This window comes from Alosa pseudoharengus, unplaced genomic scaffold (assembly GCF_046254945.1).
Source record: "Alosa pseudoharengus isolate Yale_2024_CS ecotype anadromous, Long Island Sound unplaced genomic scaffold, YU_APseudo_1.1 YU_APseudo_1.1_scf_18, whole genome shotgun sequence".
NCBI lineage: Eukaryota > Metazoa > Chordata > Actinopteri > Clupeiformes > Clupeidae > Alosa > Alosa pseudoharengus.
In genome coordinates, this window is record NW_027468650.1 from 14,107,631 (window position 1) to 14,125,941 (window position 18,311).

General features: G+C 39.8%; 1 protein-coding gene across 1 annotated transcript; it reads right to left on the reverse strand.

Annotated features, from left to right (window-relative positions):
* Nucleotides 1-1,205: 1,205 nt before the first annotated feature.
* LOC143130966 (myosin-7-like) lies at nucleotides 1,206-13,491 on the reverse strand. The gene is made up of 37 exons (XM_076290299.1): nucleotides 13,291-13,491; nucleotides 12,915-13,058; nucleotides 12,621-12,777; nucleotides 12,411-12,438; nucleotides 12,226-12,331; nucleotides 11,603-11,695; nucleotides 11,447-11,510; nucleotides 11,261-11,359; nucleotides 11,035-11,138; nucleotides 10,803-10,941; nucleotides 10,596-10,714; nucleotides 10,221-10,370; nucleotides 9,972-10,142; nucleotides 9,537-9,846; nucleotides 9,359-9,429; nucleotides 9,009-9,214; nucleotides 8,505-8,628; nucleotides 8,222-8,358; nucleotides 7,592-7,847; nucleotides 7,171-7,413; nucleotides 6,901-7,077; nucleotides 6,659-6,804; nucleotides 6,473-6,563; nucleotides 5,975-6,364; nucleotides 5,731-5,857; nucleotides 5,532-5,650; nucleotides 5,246-5,442; nucleotides 4,965-5,148; nucleotides 3,816-3,981; nucleotides 3,613-3,737; nucleotides 3,183-3,491; nucleotides 2,580-2,783; nucleotides 2,181-2,477; nucleotides 1,960-2,064; nucleotides 1,773-1,868; nucleotides 1,551-1,685; nucleotides 1,206-1,244 (listed from the first exon to the last, which is right to left on the reverse strand). The coding sequence occupies exons 1-37, from the start codon at nucleotides 13,489-13,491 to the stop codon at nucleotides 1,224-1,226; spliced, it is 5,811 nt and encodes a 1,936-aa protein (XP_076146414.1). The 3' UTR covers nucleotides 1,206-1,223.
* Nucleotides 13,492-18,311: the final 4,820 nt, after the last annotated feature.

An 18,311-nucleotide genomic window follows, 5' to 3' on the forward strand; every position in this document is an offset into this window, starting at 1 on the left:
ATGAGATTATATCTAGGCTTATATATGGAACTCATTTTGACCTGTTAATCTGCTGTGTGGGCATAACAAATAGCCTACTTGGTCCCAGCAGGCATGACTGACAGTGGCAATTTTATAATTTTATAATGGGCCAATTCTCGTCCTACCATCATCAAAGAAGAACACAAATCTGCAATCTGATTTTTTACAAATCTGCAATCTGATTGGAATATTATTGAACATGCTTTTATTGATCTTAAACTGTTACTTAATCCTAGAAAGACAAAGTATATCTTATTTTCTAGGTTGTTGTCTCCTCCTTCACCTGATGGTGCTATTTTAACCTTAAATGGAACTCCAATTGAAAGAGTTTTAAATTATAAATATTTGGGCATTTGGATAAATAATTTGTTGTCTTTTAAGTATCACATCTCCGAGCTAATTAGAAAACTGAAATGTAAATTATCCTTTCTTTACCAGAACAGAGCTTGTTTTACTTTAAATTGTAGAAAACAACTTGTTCAGTCCATGTTTTTATCTGTTATGGATTATGGTGATTATCTACATACATACGGTGATGGGTTTAGAACTCATCACTGTGTTTTATATGAAAAGGTTTGCCTTCATTACCTACAAGAAGAGAGCAACATTGCTTGATTTTTATTTCTAAAACTTTACTTGGTATGTTACCTCATTATTTGACTAGTTTGGTTTCCATTCGATCTTTCAATCTGCAGACTCGTTCACAAAATGTACTAACCTTTACTGTTCCTCATGGTAGAACGGAATTGGGAAAAACAGCGTTTGAATTGTATGGCGCCAAAAATAGAATGATTTACAACTAGCGCTGAAACTGGAAACTTTGGTTTCCTTGAAATGTTTAAAAACCTTCCCGGTGTTGTGCAGACTGTTTGTATGTGTGAACTATGATTGTTGGTTTATATTGTTGTTTTATATTGTGTATGTAATCAGGGTGTCATTGGAAAAGAGAGTCTCAACTGACCCTCCCTGAATAAATAAAGGTGAAGAAGAAGAAGAAAACCCTTAGTTTAGTTTTACCCCTTCTTCTATGTAGGTCTGTTGTGAATGTATAGGTGGGGTCCTTGATGAATGTTACATGCATGTATCTTATGAACATACAAACAACAGAAACACTTTTCAAGTGATTGTATTGGAATGCATTCCATACTAAAAACTAATGCACAGCAAACAAGAACTTTTCAGACATGTCCATCATGAGAGCTTCACTCTTCATCGTGTCCTTTCTGTGATACAGCAAAAAAATATTGTCAGCAATACAGTATGTGGCTAAATATGATTGTCAGGGATCTGAAATGAACTTCTATTAATCTACCAACCACTTTCACGTTTTACCAGCATTTCACTGGTGGCTAGGGCCAATTTCGAGCCCAAATGATAAGTGAATAAATTCAGGTTTAAAATCAATCATTTTAATCAGCCTAGTACTGCTAAACGCTGCATATAGCACAATGTAATATAATAATATGTACTGGTCATGACAATGATATTAATGTATTCGTATTCAATACAGTGGCAACTGTTGCTCTCACCTTGCCACCTGCATCACGACTCTTGGTTCTCATCTTGTTGACTTGAGACTCAGCTATATCAGCTCTCTCCTCAGCCTCATCCAGCTCATGCTGCAGCTTGCGGAACTTGCCCAGGTTGCTATTGGCCTGCTCTTCCTGAAATGTGCACACAAATTAAGCTTATCTCGTTACTTTGGTAATAGATAAAACCAGGAAGAGAAGAAAAAATTAGATGTTACTTACAGCCTCCTCTGCTGTTCTCTTGTAGGATTTGACCTTCAGCTGCAGTTTGTCCACCAGATCCTGAAGACGATGCAGATTCTTTTTGTCCTCCTCAGTCTACAGATAGGAGAGGTGAGTGAATATTCTGTTAGCATTTAGCATTATGTATTATAAAAAAGTATTTTTAGGATGGTATAATTTAATATACCTGATAGGTGAGCTCCTTGATGCGACGTTCATATTTACGGATTCCTTTGACAGAATCACTGGCCTTCCGTTGCTCTATTTCCACCTCATTTTCCAGCTCTCTCACCTAAATGTTGACAAATAAAGCAAATGTTGAATGAATGATGATGTGTCTATTATTATATACATATAGCCAAGCACTGATTATTAGAAAAAGCTCTTTAGCAAAAACTCAGCACTTACTCTAGACTCTAACTTCTGGATCTGCTTTTTGCCACCCTTCATGGCTATTTGTTCAGCTTCATCCAGACGGTGCTGCAGGTCCTTGATGGTCTGCTCCATGTTCTTCTTCATGCGCTCCAGGTGAGCACTGGTGTCCTGCTCCTTCTTCAGCTCCTCTGCCATCATGGCAGCATCAGTGATGGCCTTCTTGGCCTTTTCCTCAGCATTCCTGCACTCCTGCACAGCCTCCTCTACTTCATTCTGCAACTGGGATGTATCACCCTCCAGCTTCTTCTTCTGGTTCAGCAGGCTGGTGTTCTATGTGGGAAGACAAATGTTAATGATGGTCTGTGTCACATTTTGAAATTATCTGTGTCATACTATGAATAAATCTGAAAACCACCATGTTTAGGATTTTACCTGAGAGTGCAGCAGCTGCACCCTCTCACTGACGTCCAGCAGCTCCTGTTCAGCCAGTTTCCGGCCTCTCTCAGTCTGCTCCACCAAGGACCTGAGCTCATCCAATTCAGCCTGCAGTAGATTGTTGCGTCTCTCTACAATAGCAGTGTTCTCTTTGAGATCATCATTACCACGTAGAGCGTCATCCAGCTGCAGTTGGGCATCCTGCATTGTATACATATTAGAAAAGTAAACATTTGTTGTCTAGATTGCTAACATACAGGCTAACCTTGTTTAAGTTAGCTCTTCTTTGATCTTATTCAGTTAGCTATCCAAAAAGTTAGTTAACCTGGAGGAGAAATAAAAAGCACTTTCCGGACAAGATTGATGTATGGTATATTCTCTAATATTTGGATTATTTTAAGATACCTTTGAGAAGATGGAAAACTATATGAGGGAAATCTTTGCTAGGGAATGAGTAAAAAGTGCTGCAGGTGAATATTAGCTGTTACGTCAATTTTAGGAATACATAATCCTATAAGACCTATGCAGTTAGACAGTGAGTCAGTTGGTGATCTCTTTACAGTCAATGGGATTATGGAGCTCTCTGCTGCATTGTTTTACCTTCATATGTCCATGGAGACCCTTGAGCTGCTTCTGGGCCTCAGATGCCTGCCTGTTGGCCTGGCTGAGCTGGATCTCCATTTCATTGAGGTCTCCCTCCATCTTCTTCTTCAGCCTTAGAGCCTCATTCCTGCTGCGAGTCTCAGACTCCAGGGAGCTCTGCAGGGTATCCACCACTCTCTGCTGGTTCCTCTTGGCCTGCTCCATCTCCTCATCCTTCTCAGTAAGTTTACGCTCAATGTCAGCTTTGACCTGGTTGAACTCCAGCTGAGCTCTGAGGATCTTACCCTCCTCATGTTCAAGGGAACCCTGTGGAGATACAGGAACATGACAATCTACTTAGTTGTATACTTCTGTAAGCACAAGCATCCTATGCTATCCAGGAATGACGAAAACAGTTTTCTGATTATTTTGATCTTTATGAATGTACCTCAGCTTCCTCCAGGGCAGTCTGGATCTCTGCCTTTTCTTGCTCAAGTGTCTTCCTGACCTTCTCAAGCTCATGAATGCTCTTTCCAGTCTCACCAAGTTGCTCAGTTAGGTCAGAAATTTCCTCTGCAAAGCAGACCAAGATATTAGTTGTATGAATTCATTTAACAATCATATATTGTCTGTAGATAGGATCAAACAGACCTTGAAGATTTTTATTCTCCCTCTTCATGGTCTCAAGGTGATCCAGAGATTCCTCATAGGAGTTCTTGAGCTTAAAGAGCTCAGTGCCAAGAGATCTGGACTCTTTCTGGGAGCTCTCCAGCTCAGTCTGGGACTCCTCATACTTCTGCTTCCACTCAGATAAGACCTGTTGAGGCAAACATTTTTATTTAAGTTCTTACGAATGTTACGAAGGAGGCTGCAAATAAGTAAATGTATCTACAGTTTGGTCTAACTGGTAGGCCTAATTAATTTCCACAACTACCTAATTGCTACCTCATTCATGTGCAAGTACATAATTACAGTAAAAAAATTAAACAATGTGGAAATACATAATTGAATGAATGAAACGATGTAGCTTAAGTAAATAAATTAAAAGACAAATAGATAAATGAAGAAATACATAAATAAATGAAGAAATACACAATTGAATGAATTAATAACTAGGATTCATGACCAAACTGTACATTCATCTATTCATTTGTACATCTCATAATTTATGTCTGTATTTATTTATTCTGTCATCTTTAGTCCTCCATATTCCATTTAGTATCATGCAGCTGCAGCTCTCATTTGGAGCTGCCATGTTGTTACAGTCATTCATATTAATATATAAACATTGCAATGCTGAATCATCCTTATTTTGGACATAAACTTCATGTTTGGTTGCCGTGGAACTTGGAAAAGGCATTAGTTTGACTTCAGTATGGACTTCATGGACTTCATGGGCTACAGGAAGCAACGGAGGGAAACAGGTAGGCTGACAGCCTCGGCTACAAACACAGGATTTATACTGTTCCTTTACAATTATTGAGTTGAACACGCACAGTGGTGTCATGTAAGGATCCTGTTTATGTTGCACAGCATTTGTCATGACATTTTGAGTCTTTTAGGGAGGCTTAAAGGCACAGTTTAGTACATGCCCTCATAGCATAGCTTGTAGACACTTTGGTTGCTTTAGCCACTAGCCGGCAAACTTGCGTCAGACTGCACCGTTTTTTTCCCCTCACATTTTTTCCGACCGACAGTATTTGGTGAACATGATCAACTGAGCTCCGTGTTAAAATTGGCCGGAGTTCTCCTTTAAGGCATATAGGCAATAGTGTTTTGACCATTTGGCTGTTTCCTTACCTTATCAAAGTTCCTTTGTCTCTTGTCTAGAGCAGCAGCAGCAGCATTGGATCTCTCCACGTCTACCATGAGATCTTCAATTTCATTCTGCAGTCTGTGCTTAGTTTTCTCCAGGGAGGAGCATTTGGCATTGACAGCCTCAACAGCTTCCTCTGCATCTTGCAGACGCTGAGCAAGCTTTTTTCTGTGGAAAAAAAAAATTGAAAGTGAGTGACAAATGTACATGCCATGTCTAACCATTGATTTTAAACAATTCATACAATCAGTTTAGGGGGCCTTACTTGGCATCTTCCAGCTCCTCAGTCCTCTGGATGGCATCAGTCTCGTACTTGGTTCTCCACTGAGCCACCTCAGAGTTGGCCTTGGAGAGACTGCGCTGCAGCTCAGCCTTGGCCTCCTGCTCCTCCTCGAACTGCTCCCTCAGGAGGTCAGCATCATGGCGAGAAGACTGCACTGCATGGGCTAGTGCATTCTTGGCCTGTGGATAGGATCAGATACAAGTCCATCAGATATGTCATAGCTGTAGAGTAACAATTGAAAGACTGATTGAAAGTCAGTTATTAATACCTTCACTTCCTCCTCAAGTTGCCTCTTGAGGTCCTCAATCTGCTGCGTATAGGACTGTTTGCCTCTTGTAAGTTGAGAAACAAGTGAGTCTTTCTCTTCCAGCTGTCTTGTAAGCTCACCTTGATGACCAGAACATAAATTTGTCAATGATAATGCTTATTTTTCTCAGATTTGTGTATGACTTACAATTTTGACTTACCATTTTCGGTTTGAAGCTTGGCTTTCTGCATGGTGAAGTCATTGATGGAGCGCTGGCCTTCCTCAGACTTTGTTCTGTATTCACTCATCTGGTCCTCCAGTGTTCTGCACATCTTCTCCAAGTTTGTCTGACAAAATAATACAGAACGCTATTCTCATGTACTATTTCTTGAAAATTGTTGTCAGTATAGAGAATTCAATGATACCCATTATACAGGTTCTTCCTTTAGCCATTTTGTACAAACCTTGGCCTTGGCGACCTGCTCCATATTAGAGACAACATCGTCCAACTCCAAACGGAGTTCACTCTTTTCTTTCTCAAGCTTTTGTTTCACTCTCTGAAGGTTGTCAATCTGCTCCCCGAGGTCAGCTACACTGTCTGCATGCTTCTTCCTCAGTGTGGAGGAAGTGGCTTCATGTTGCAGAGTGGACTCTTCGAGGTCTCTGCGCAGCTTCTGGAACTCAGCCTCCCTCTTCTTGTTCATCTCAATCTGGGCAGCAGTGGCACCTCCAGCCTCCTCCAGCCTCTCACTGATCTCCTCCAGCTCTCTGGCCAGGTCTGCCCTCTGCTTCTCTACTTTGGCTCGGGCAGCTCTCTCAGCCTCCAGCTCTTCCTCCAGCTCCTCAATGCGGGCCTAAGGATAGTAAAATAGTAACTGTATTTTGTTTTTTTTTTGTTTTTCATAAGATTTTAGATTTTAGATCTTAAGTCTTTTATATGTTAGTTTTTATTTTTCATTTACCTGCAGCTCCTTCAGTTTCTTCTGGAGCTGGGCAGCCATAGCTTGTTCATCTTCAATCTTGCTATTAAGTTGACTGATCTCAAAGTCTTTCCTGTGTTGAAAACAGGCCAATGAAAATATCAATGGAATATTATTTTCTCTGTGTAATATATATTTATTATGGATGAGTGTCTGATTTGTGCATACTTCTTCAGCCGCTCTTCAAGCTGCTGTTTGTCATTCTCCAAGTCCATAAGACCTTCCTGGGTCAACTTTAAGTCACCCTCAAGCTTCCTCTTAGCCCTCTCAAGATCCATCCTGAGTTTCTTTTCCTGTTCCAGGGACCCTTCAAGCTATTTAGGATAAAATAGTAATTGTGTAAGTGTCTTCATTAATTGTATGCAGTGAGATGTAGGTGCCTGCTTTTTTAATTTTTTATTATTGCCTACATCATCAACTTGCTGTTCCAATTTGGTTTTGGCCTTAGTCAGAGTGTTGACTTTGTCCTCCTCACTCTGAAGGTCATCCAGCGTTTGCTGGTGAGCCTCCTGCAGTGCTTTCTTCTCCTTGGTTAGCTTGGCAATGATTTCATCAAGAGCTGCCATCTCCTCAGTCAGGTTTTTAACCTAAAAGTAACATAGACCATTGACAAATGATTACCTGACTTCATTACTTGAAAATATTCCTTGGTGATTAGTAAAAACTCTAGCTATGCTTACCTTATTCTCAGTGGCATGCTTCTCTTTCTCTACTTTAGCTAGAGTGAGCTCCAGGTCATCAATGTCCTTCTTCAGTTCAGAGCATTCATCCTCCAACTTCCTCTTCTTTGCAGTCAGCTCTGAATTCATCTCCTCTTCATCTTCCAGTCTCTCAGTCAGCTCTTTGACTTTGGCCTCAAGCTGAATCTTACTCTTTATCAGACCTTCACATCGTTCCTCAGCATCACAAAGATTATCTTGTTCCTATTATGATTAATAGATTGTAGATTGATAGATTGAAGCTACAAATAAAACTATACATGACTACTATATCTGACATATTTCCACATGATTTTGAATGTCAATTAAATGTAATCCTAAATGTAATGCATTCTTTACTGACTAATAAATAGTCATTAGTTAAATTGTAGAGTATGCTCACAGTCTGGCATTGTAGTTGGAGGTCATTCTTCTCTTGGAGAACAGAAACCATTTTCTCCTCCAGCTCTTTTCTACGAGCCTCGGATTTTGCATAGGCCTCCTTCAGCTTCAGGAATTCTTCCTTCATGTTGGCCATCTCTTTCTCAGCCTCAGCAGATTTCAGCAGTGGCTTGATTTTGAAGTACATCTTCATCCAGGGCCAATTCTTGACCCCCATGAATGCACGGACGTTCCACTGGATCACCAGTAGTGAGTCCCTGTAATGTAATTAGTGCTTAAATTGGCCTTTCCCTGATAATTCTTTCTTAAGAGTACTTAACAAGGACTTAACTTAAAATAGCAATTACTATTACAGTTCAATGAATTTGAAGACAGGTTTTATTTTCTTAATGTGTTCTACTTTTTGAAATAAATTATATTATGTAGGATAATGTAAGATAAATATGATATGGATGTGTAGCTGGATGTTGTATTTAATCAAAGATAAATGTAAAACGTACGTTTAATAATTCAATTTTGCCAAAAAAATTGTATCGTGTACTGGAGAACTCTAATGAGTACAAAATATATGAGCACATAGTACCACCAATATTCTTTACACTTCGTTATTCTTTTTAGAGGTTACTCTCACCTGCGTTCTACAATTTTCTGGAACTCAATTCTTGCCAGAAGACCTCTTGCTCTTGATTGGATACCAGTGATGATGAGAGCGAGACGGTCGTCTCTCATCTCCTCAAGGGTTCCCAGGAGACCAGCTTTGAAGAACACCTGATAAGAGTCAAATAAGGTAACATAAAACAGTCTATTTTACTGTACAATTATAGCTGAAACCCTCATCTACCAAAACATATAACATACCAGAGTTTCCCCCATATGCCAATATACAATATTTTAGTTTATTTTAGTTGAAATACCTTAGTGTGCCCAAGCTTGTACTGCTCATGGTCAATATCCAAGGTGCCGAGAAGTTTCTCGGCTCCCTTTTTGTTGTCAATGAACTGGCCCTCAGGAATGGCATTGGGGTTCAGGATACGGTATCTAAAATCCAAGAAGTAAGATTGTTGTATTGCTAATTTGGTATGGTATCTACCTTAAAGGAGAATTGTGGCTTTTTTTTTTTTAAATCGGTGCCTATACAGCTATCATGTTTTTCTTTTGAACAATGGCACCGCTTCGGTCCTTACACTTGGGAAACACGACTATGCATCGGACTTTGTAAAGTTTAGCCGAAATAAGAAGTAACGTTAGGAATCCCTGATCAATGTGATTTGTTAGACTGGACCAGTAATTTCAGAGTTAACACAAAGCTAACACACACACAGTCTACACACTATGGTAGTGTTGGAAACTTTTCCCAACCATAAGTCTTTTTACAAAGTGAATGAGTCTGGTTTTAACCAGGCTAATGTTTACCCTACCTCTGTTTGAAGTCTCCATACTGGATCCTGTTGGGGAAGCCCTTTCTGCAGATCCTGATACCTTCCAGCACACCGTTACAGCGCAGCTGGTGCATGACCAGAGGATTTTCCATGGCCCCAGGAGTCTTGGTCTCGTTGGGGATGAGGCAGCGCACAAAGTGGGGGTGAGTTGACCTCAAGTTGGTCATCAGTTTGTTCAGATTCTCCTGTTCAGACATTTAAATAAAAATAATATCAGTAGGACTGCACAGAATCCCAGTTGGCCCATTGATCTATATAATTGAAAGAAAGAGATGTGATACTAATAAATGCCTTCACTTTAGTACATTTATTTAACCTGTCACACTTACCCTGTGAAGGGCAGATACAGTCTGGAAAGAAGAACCCTTCTTTTTCTTGCCACCACCACCAGACTCAGCGGCTATTAAAATATCACATATAAAATAAAATGTCCATGAGTTGTTCACATAAACATGATGTTAATTAATTAATGTCATAGGATTAGTCAGTAAGGGATTGACAGAATACCTGATTCAGCACCGGCATAGTTGGCGAATAGAGCACACAACATCTTAAGAGTTGACTTCTGAAAGAGTCCGACCACAGTCTCATTGAGAGGATCTTTGTTCTTCACCAGCCAGTTGCCAATATTATAATCAACAGTGCCAGCATAGTGAACCAGGGAGAAATGGGCCTCTGGTCTCCCCTTGACAATCCTGGGCTTCTGGAAGCAGGCATTTTTGCCCAAGTGGTTGTCATAAAGCTTAGATTTGAATGTTGCATCACTGGCCTTGGGGAACATGCACTCTTCTTCAAGGATGGACATGATACCCATGGGCTAGGGAGGAAAGAATATGAAAACTTTAACATTAAAAACATTTTACCACAGGACAATAATCCATGTAGTGATCTGTGCCATCAAAGAAAAAGGTCAGTAAAAAGTAAATAATAAGTTTCACTCGCTTTCTCAATAAGCTCGATGCAAGCGGCCAAGTCCATGCCGAAGTCAATGAACGTCCACACAATGCCCTCCTTCTTGTACTCCTCTTGCTCCAACACAAACATGTGGTGGTTGAAGAACTGCTGCAGCTTCTCATTAGTGAAGTTGATGCACAGTTGCTCAAAGGTGTTGAACTGAAAGACAATGTGGATTTGGTTAATATTATACATTTTGCTTAAATGTATAGTGTTTGTCTTAGGTTTAAGACTCACATCAAAGATCTCAAATCCAGCAATATCCAGCACACCAATGAAGTGCTGGCGAGGCTGTTTGGTGTCCAGTGTCTGGTTGATTTTGACAACCATCCAGTTGAACATCTTCTCATACACTGACTTGGACAGGGCTCCAATAGAGTAGTACACCTTAAGATGAAGTGGAGAATTAATAACATGGAAAATGCCTATTAATGAGGTGTGGCAGCTGTACTAATGATGGAATTAAGCACTTCACTTGTTAAACAGGCATGGGTTTAGGTTATACCCTGTTTTTAATAGCTATACTTTGTACATAACACATCAATGACTTAGTGTAGTTAGTAACTACTTTCAGTGTTACAATAATACTTATAATGAGCACAGGAATAATACCTGCTGGACATTCTGTCCTTTGGTGACCCACTCGTTTCCTACTTTGACCCTTGGGTGACATAGACCCTTGATGAGGTCAGCAGAGTTCAGGCCCATGAGGTAAGCGACTTTGTCGGTATCTGGAGTGAAAATATGACAGTTACACCTCTACCCATATTTAACCATAGCATGTGGGTATTACATCCAAAATCAGAAATGAATACACACCCTCAGTGCCATCAGCCTCTGCCTGCTCCTCTCTTTGCTTTTGTTTGAACTTCATGTTGCCATAGTGCATAATGGAACCAGTCAGCTTGTAAATACCGTTCTTCTCCTCTTGAGTAAAGCCCAGCACATCAAAGGCATCCTGTAACAAAACAAATATTTCATTCAGTAATTAATTACACCCACAACATACCTCTCTATGAGTATATGGGGAAGTGAAAGCAGGCCTACTCACATCAGTAGCCATCAGCTCATCAGCATCACAAATAGAGGCTACTTGTGTCTCTCCTTGGGAGATGAACGCGTAGTCATAGGGGTTGGAGGTGATCAACAACATCTCTGAAGAAAGCAAGACCATAGGTCAAGTAATGCTACTGTAACTAAGCTAAGGAAACAATTAATTCAACAATTATTTCACATTCATGGCCACAAATGACTGCAGATATACATGCATTTCTCACCTAATAGCTCCGGTTTCCTTTGGGACAGGATCTGGTAGAAGATGTGGTAGTCTCTCTCAGCCTTGAGCTGATAAGTGACACGGGACTTCTCCAGCAAATCTGAGGGATATAAGAGTAATTATAACTTTAAAGCCATACTTTCGGTCTTCACAGATGAAGATTAGCAGAATGGGCTTATTTACTTACAAGTCTCAATATCTGCAGATGACAGCTTGCCGCTCACACCGAAGTGGATACGGATAAATTTACCCTAGCATGAGTGACACATGAAAATGAATAATGGCAGTCATAGAAGAGTGGCCTCTGAGTGGATAATGAGTTGAAAATCAATAGAGGGCTTACAAATCTGGAGGAGTTGTCATTTCTGATGGTCTTGGCGTTACCAAAAGCCTCCAGAGCAGGGTTACACTGGATGATTTGATCTTCCAGGGTGCCCTGAGAAAATATAATATATCAACTCATCTAGTCTTGGAGACTAAATTGGCCCCATCAACTTAGTATCTCGTTTTATTTTACTGAGATACTAGTCTGGCTCCTTTCAATGTGTTTACTTTTCCCTCAGCCACCAGGATGGCGGGCCAATCAGCGACATTGGATGGCATTAGTTTTGAATTTCGAAAGTGGCTGTAGTAAAAGGTAGTAGCAATACCTGCAAGCATAAAAAATATTGCACTTCGAATAATATACAAATTTATACAGCAAAGCTAAATGATTGCCTATGTCGTTTATTAGCAGTTTGTAAAGGTTAGGCAAAGTAGGTAAGGAATGTTACGTATCACTGATCAATATGATGAGTTAAGATTCACCAGTGATTTCAACGTCAAATCTATGTCCATTACAATGCTAGGGTAGGAAACCTTTCCAAATTGTGAGTATCCAGAGTCTCTTAACGAAGTTAGTGATCAGGTTACGTGGAGACACATCCCAAGTGGAAATTATGTCCAGAACACAGTGAGATGATTAACCTTTTTCTCCTGAGAGGGGTCCTTCTTTCCAGTAGTTGCTGCAATGCTAGCAAAGTACTGGATAACTCTTTTGGTGTTCACAGTCTTTCCGGCACCAGATTCTCCACTATTGATGAAAACAAAGGTTCACTCCCTCATATCAAGGTTAGCAAGAAATTTAGAACCAAAGACTGGATTATACTCACGTGATAAGGACAGACTGGTTCTCTCTATCTGTGTAATGTACAAGCATGAAATGTTAATATAAAACCAAGACCATATATTATATTAATGAATTCATGATATTTATTTTAAAGCAACATGATGAATGGTTGATGAACATAATTGTTATTTATATCCCTTGTCATCAATTTTCAATATACTGCGAAACGCTTTCTTTAATAGAAGGTGTTTACCTGTCAGCATGTACTGGTAAGCATTGTCAGAGATGGAGAAGATGTGGGGAGGAGCTTCTGTTCTTTTCTTGCCTCTGTATGCAGCCACAACTTCCTTGTCGTACACTGGCAACCACTTGTAGGGATTGACAGTGACACAGAACAACCCAGAGTAGGTCTGTACAAATAAACATACAATTGATTATGATCCATGAAAACAAAGAGGCAACAGAGTAAGTCTACAGAAAAAAAGACATGGTTATTTTGGAGATTTGTTTTTGCTACTATGGGCCAGAGTCTCATGTTTGTACTCACGTAGATCATCCAGGCTGCATAACGCTCTCTGAGGTTAAACAGCACAGCAGGCTCATGCAGGAAGGTGAACATCGCCATGTCCTCAATTTTATCAAACTTAGGCGGATTTTGGGGGTGGCAATCTATATCTTTCACAGTGACAGTCTGTGTAATGCAAACAAAATCAGTGTCTTCAGAAAATCTTTGTGTAACACATTTTGTAATAAATCTAAGCATAATTGGCAAAATTGCATTTATATAGTAAGCTGTAAGTGAGTTCAATAGCTTAATAAAAAAAAATACCTAAATGGAAAAATATATAAGAATGCAAGCGATTCGGTAAGGTCAGTAAGTAAAAACTCTGAAATAGGTTGAAAATGTATTTGCCATGCATTACCTTATCAAACTCAGTAAGAACAGTAACTTTGTCACCATCTCTGCTTTGGACCATTCCCTTCACGTATTCAACCTCAGGGTCTGCCACGAAGCAGGCCCTCTTAATGTCAAAGGGGCGAGTCTGGGCCTCCAGACGCTCCATGTCCGACTTCCTCAAAAAAGGAGCCGCCGCCCCAAACTCTTCCATTAACGCATCACCCATGATGAAGACTGCAATGTATAAATGATATGAACTAATTAATTCCTACACAGGGAAAATGTGAGACCTTAAGGATGAAGAACATGATTATAGCAACAAGTCAGAATGGGCAAAAAATAAATACATTTTAAATCCTAAGACCAGTATATGACAGGTAGACCAGCAGGGTTGATTACTGCAATGGACTTTTCACAGGCCTTCTTTAAGAGACCATCAAATAGCTTCAGGTGATACAAAATGCATTAGGAGGGTTCTCACCAAAAAATGACTGACCCCATCACTCTAATACAGTACCTCCCTGCACTGGCTTCCAGTAAGTCTCAGAATTTACTTTAAAGCACATCTGCTTGTTTATATATCACTAAATAGAATGGGACCAAATGACCTATCAGACATGCTTCAGCAGTACACACCCTCCACACCGCTCAGATCTCAGAAGAAATACTTGGTAAAAAAATACTCGTTGGTGAAACCCACTGTTAGAACTTAACATGGTGAAGCAGCTTTTAGCTGCTATGCGGTTCAGCTCTGGAACCAACCTCCAGATGATATAAAAAATGTCCCAACTATCCAGTTTCAAATCTAGACTTAGCTTTTTTTTATGTAAAGCACATTGAATTATCCTTGTGTGTGAAATGGGCTATACAGTGTATATATACATAAAACTTAACTTGACTTGACTATTGTTTTGTGATATTTTCAGTCTGTAAATCTCACCTTCTTTGGGTCAAGCCTCAGAGGTTCTGTTACGCTGATGTCACTTGCTGTAGGTCAACAGACAAGAAGCAATCAGATGACACAGTGTTACAGCAGCAGTGCTGCAGGTACAATTTGAGTCCTTTCACAGAATGCTAACTGAACAGATCCATGTGTCTGTCTCTGACTGTAGTCAGCCATGTCTCTGTATCCCTATGTCTGTCCATCCATTTAGCTATCATTCTTGCTCCATCCAACTCTCTATGTATCTATCCATCTGTTTGTCTGGTCTTCTCTCTAGCAGCAAATTGACTACTTACCTCAGGGTTGGTTTTCGCTGTACCTGCCCCCACTGCCAAGGCCATGGTTGGTTTGTCCTTTTTATGTGAGGTGGTCCATCCCAATATGGACGTGAGACCATGAGACTCCGACCACACCAGAGTTTTATTAAAGGAAAACCTGCCTAAAGGGTGCATACATAGCAGGCATGTTTGGCATGTAGCAACAATAGGCTAATCTAGACAGGAGGGAGCAGGCACTGTAGGGGAGAATGGCACAGCATCATCAACACCTGAACTTGGGTCCCTAATTTGGAGTTTGCTATTATGAGATGCCACTCTGACCCTGTCTCCGACTTTGTCTTTCAGTGTCCTCCTTGACGTCTCCATGGCCATGTAGAAAATCCCAACCTGCTGATCCATGTGCACTTCATCTTCTCTACATCACGCATGCTGTCTCTAGTCAGCTCTCCTTTCAATACATCAAGCACATTGCATTCTTATGGGTCTGAAGCCTATCAGTGAGGTCTGTATTAAGTCTTTTTTTTACAAAAATACATCCGTTTTTTGTGGATTTGCTATTTTTAAACAACATTGTATTTGTTCACTGTTTGTTTGGAAATAACTATCCATTGTATATGGAGTGAAGGACAGTGGATAACGACATAAATTGGTGTTTGATTTTTTTCCCCTCTCAAACCTTTCTTTGTGGCCTTATACCCTTAAACTTCTGCAAGTTTGGAAACTGGTCCAACAACAAAAAACACAACATTACTTTTTAGTAGACCAAGCACTGCACTACTATCACTGAATTGTTTCCTTGAGGACATAGATAACCCTGTGAATTTCATCTCAGGTTGCTGCAGATAGCCTTTGAAGCATTTGTCAATGTCTTTCACACCCTTATGAATTTGTACAGCAGCTGCTCTGAAGTCTGAGTGTACTCACAGCTGCTGCTACTGTGTGTTATACATATGGTACTGAAACACACAGGGCAAATTATTTACCAAATGAATTAAGAACAGATACCTAATCCATATTTAATTTGAAAATGTAATGCACACTAGGTGCTTACAGATCTAGAAATGTAAAAGCATTGTGTTTATGTTGAAATGTAATATGAGATGTTATTATATATTATATTTAGGGCTGTCAAAATAACGGATTATTTTCGATTAATTAATTTGAGAAAAAATAACTGATTAAAAAAATTAGTGCAGATTAATCGATTCCGTATGATCTTTGACCCCGAGTCGTTCTAGTCAGTAAAAATTAGACTGTAAAATAAAGGAGAGAGAAGAAAACGTGCTGCCTGGATCATTGATTGGAACATTTACTTTTAAAAAATGGCCTGATGGTGTTGATAAAAATAAAGTGTTGAAAATAAAGTCCTCTGCAATGTCTGCAGCAAGGAATTTGCATATCACCGGAGTTCATCAACTCTATAGTCGCACATCAATGCAAATAAATAAGAGTTGACATTGAGGGGAGTGTTAATTTATTTTCATTGTGTCCCCTAGGTTATATCTGTGGCCTGAAATGCCTTGTATGTGAAAAAAAAACTTCTTCCCGAAGCAATTTTGAATTTATTTCCTCAGCATATTAGGTCATATCATAGATTATTATGGCCATTATTTGAACAGTGAAAATAATAATAAAAGAGTTTTTGAACTTGTCCTGTAATGCTGATTATTCAATGATTCATTTGAATTTAAATATTTAAAATACTTTCACAGCAAAAATTATATATGCGATTAATTTAGATTAATTAATCACAGAGTATGTAATTCATTAGATTATTTTTTTTTAATCGATTGACAGCCTTATTTATATTATTAATAAGAGACTGTAGGTATCTGAACTGAAATATAAATTGTATCCACAACCCAAAAAATTCATCTTGTGCCCCACTGAAAACATTAAGACTACAGGGTAGATGGCCGCTGACCTCTCTAACCATATCCATCTAGCTGTTTGCTGTTTGCACCAAGAGGAAGTCAAGGAGGTGTTGAGCCATAGGCCTCTGGGTCTTACACTGTTAATTACCTTGACTTAGGTCAAGAAAACTGTCAAGACATGTTTACACACCAAGAAAGTGTAAAGCCACACACAAGGTTCCGATAATGTGACAGATGGCCTAAGAGCGAAGGTGATTTTTCTTCACCCACTGTAAGACATTTGAGGTCACTGGATCCGCAGAACTCCATTCTCTCAAATCCTTATTTAGCTGTGAGATAGATATGCCATTCCATCTCCTGTGTGACCCTTATGGAGACCAGTCTCAGCTGTCCAGTCCTTGAGCCATCACCACTACTGCTGGGAGGATGTCACATCTTCTCTTGGAGGATGGATATTATTGGCATGGAAGGACTTACTGTGACAGGTGGCTACATGGACTCCTGTGATATCCAGCCCTCTGGGAGGTGTCTGGACTGCATGCATCATCTTAGCCTGAGCTTGTTTCTCTATCCATGTCCACATGAGCTTTCATTTTAGTAGGTTTGTTTCATGGTCTCCAATTATGAAAAAGGTGACCTTTGACCCCTCACAAAGAACCAGAGCACTAACATTCAAGCAAGTGGACTTGACTTTTTCATTATTCTGCTCAAGTGCTGATTCTGTGTAGAGTAAGCACCTTTATTGTATGACAACTACTTGATGAAATAGGTAATTAGTAGTGCAGTGCCCTTTCAAACATGCCATTCCTGTAGAAAACTTGTAGCCCAATTACATGCCCACAGGTATGCCTGCTTTAAAAATAGGATGATATGGAAAAACATCATTCCAGCTAAGCATTCAATAATGAATACTGAATATTATATTATAATTAGGGCTGTCGAAATAACTGATTAATTTCGATTAATTAATTTGAGAAAAAATAACTGATTAAAAAAAATAACGCAGATTAATAGATTCCGTATGACCTTTGACCAAGTCGTTCTAGTCAGTAACCATTAGACTGAAAAATGAAGGAGAGAAGAAAATGTGCTGCCTAGGTCATTGATTGGAACATTTACTTTTAAGTCGCGCATCAATGCAAAGAAATAGTGTTGACAGAGGGGAGTGTTAATTTGTTTTCATTAGGCCCTTTCACACAGAGATTACGCAAAATTTGCGGGAAGAGGAGACGTCTTTTTGCCGCAACGTGTGTCTGAAAACGAGGTGAAAATTTGCCGGCCTGCTGATCTGTTCACAAGTCCCGGCGATTTGGGGAGCCAGGAGACAGAACCTATGGGTGGGACCAGCTAGCAAATTTAAACGTGACGTGCAATAGGGGGCGTGTAGACTGATATGCGTGGGCCTTATGCACCCCTTCAGATGCAGCAGGTGTGTAATTTTCAAAACCATGGCGGGAGAACTGACAACACTTTGGCTAGCTGCTGCCCACATCTTTAGTAGGCCTACCTTGCAGATGCAATTGAAGTTGCTTTGCATCATCGTGCATTGCTATGCTTCGATAGAATCGGATTCATCTTGCGAGCAACGTCTTCGGACAATAAAAAGTAATTTGGATGAGAAATTGAAGAGAAGCAGGGAGCAGTTGCATTAAGCATTACAATACCTACTCTTGTTCAAGAGCATTATCGCCTGTCCTCGAACAATACAGCAGGCATTCCTAGCATTAAAGTCCACAATATTCTAAACAGGTGCAGTTACCAAAGCAATCGGTATACAATGCATTAAGCATTACAATAAGAAGTGTGATTTCACCGATTAGACGTACACATTTGAATAACCGCAGACTTAGGCTGTATTTGTGAAGTCTGGCGAATGTAAATGAGTGAAGTACACAGGAAGATTAAACTATAAATGTTGTAATAGAAAGAAATGTGCTTGAACTATTTACAA

Coding starts and splice junctions, on each gene's coding strand:
- LOC143130966 (XM_076290299.1), bottom strand. CDS start 13,491: ATGGGTGATGCGTTAATGGAAGAGTTTGGGGCGGCGGCTCCTTTTTTG. Junction 10,715..10,802: donor AGAGGCTGATGGCACTGAGG/GTGTGTATTCAT, acceptor TTTTCACTCCAG/ATACCGACAAAGTCGCTTAC. Junction 6,365..6,472: donor AGAAACTGAAGGAGCTGCAG/GTAAATGAAAAA, acceptor TACTATCCTTAG/GCCCGCATTGAGGAGCTGGA.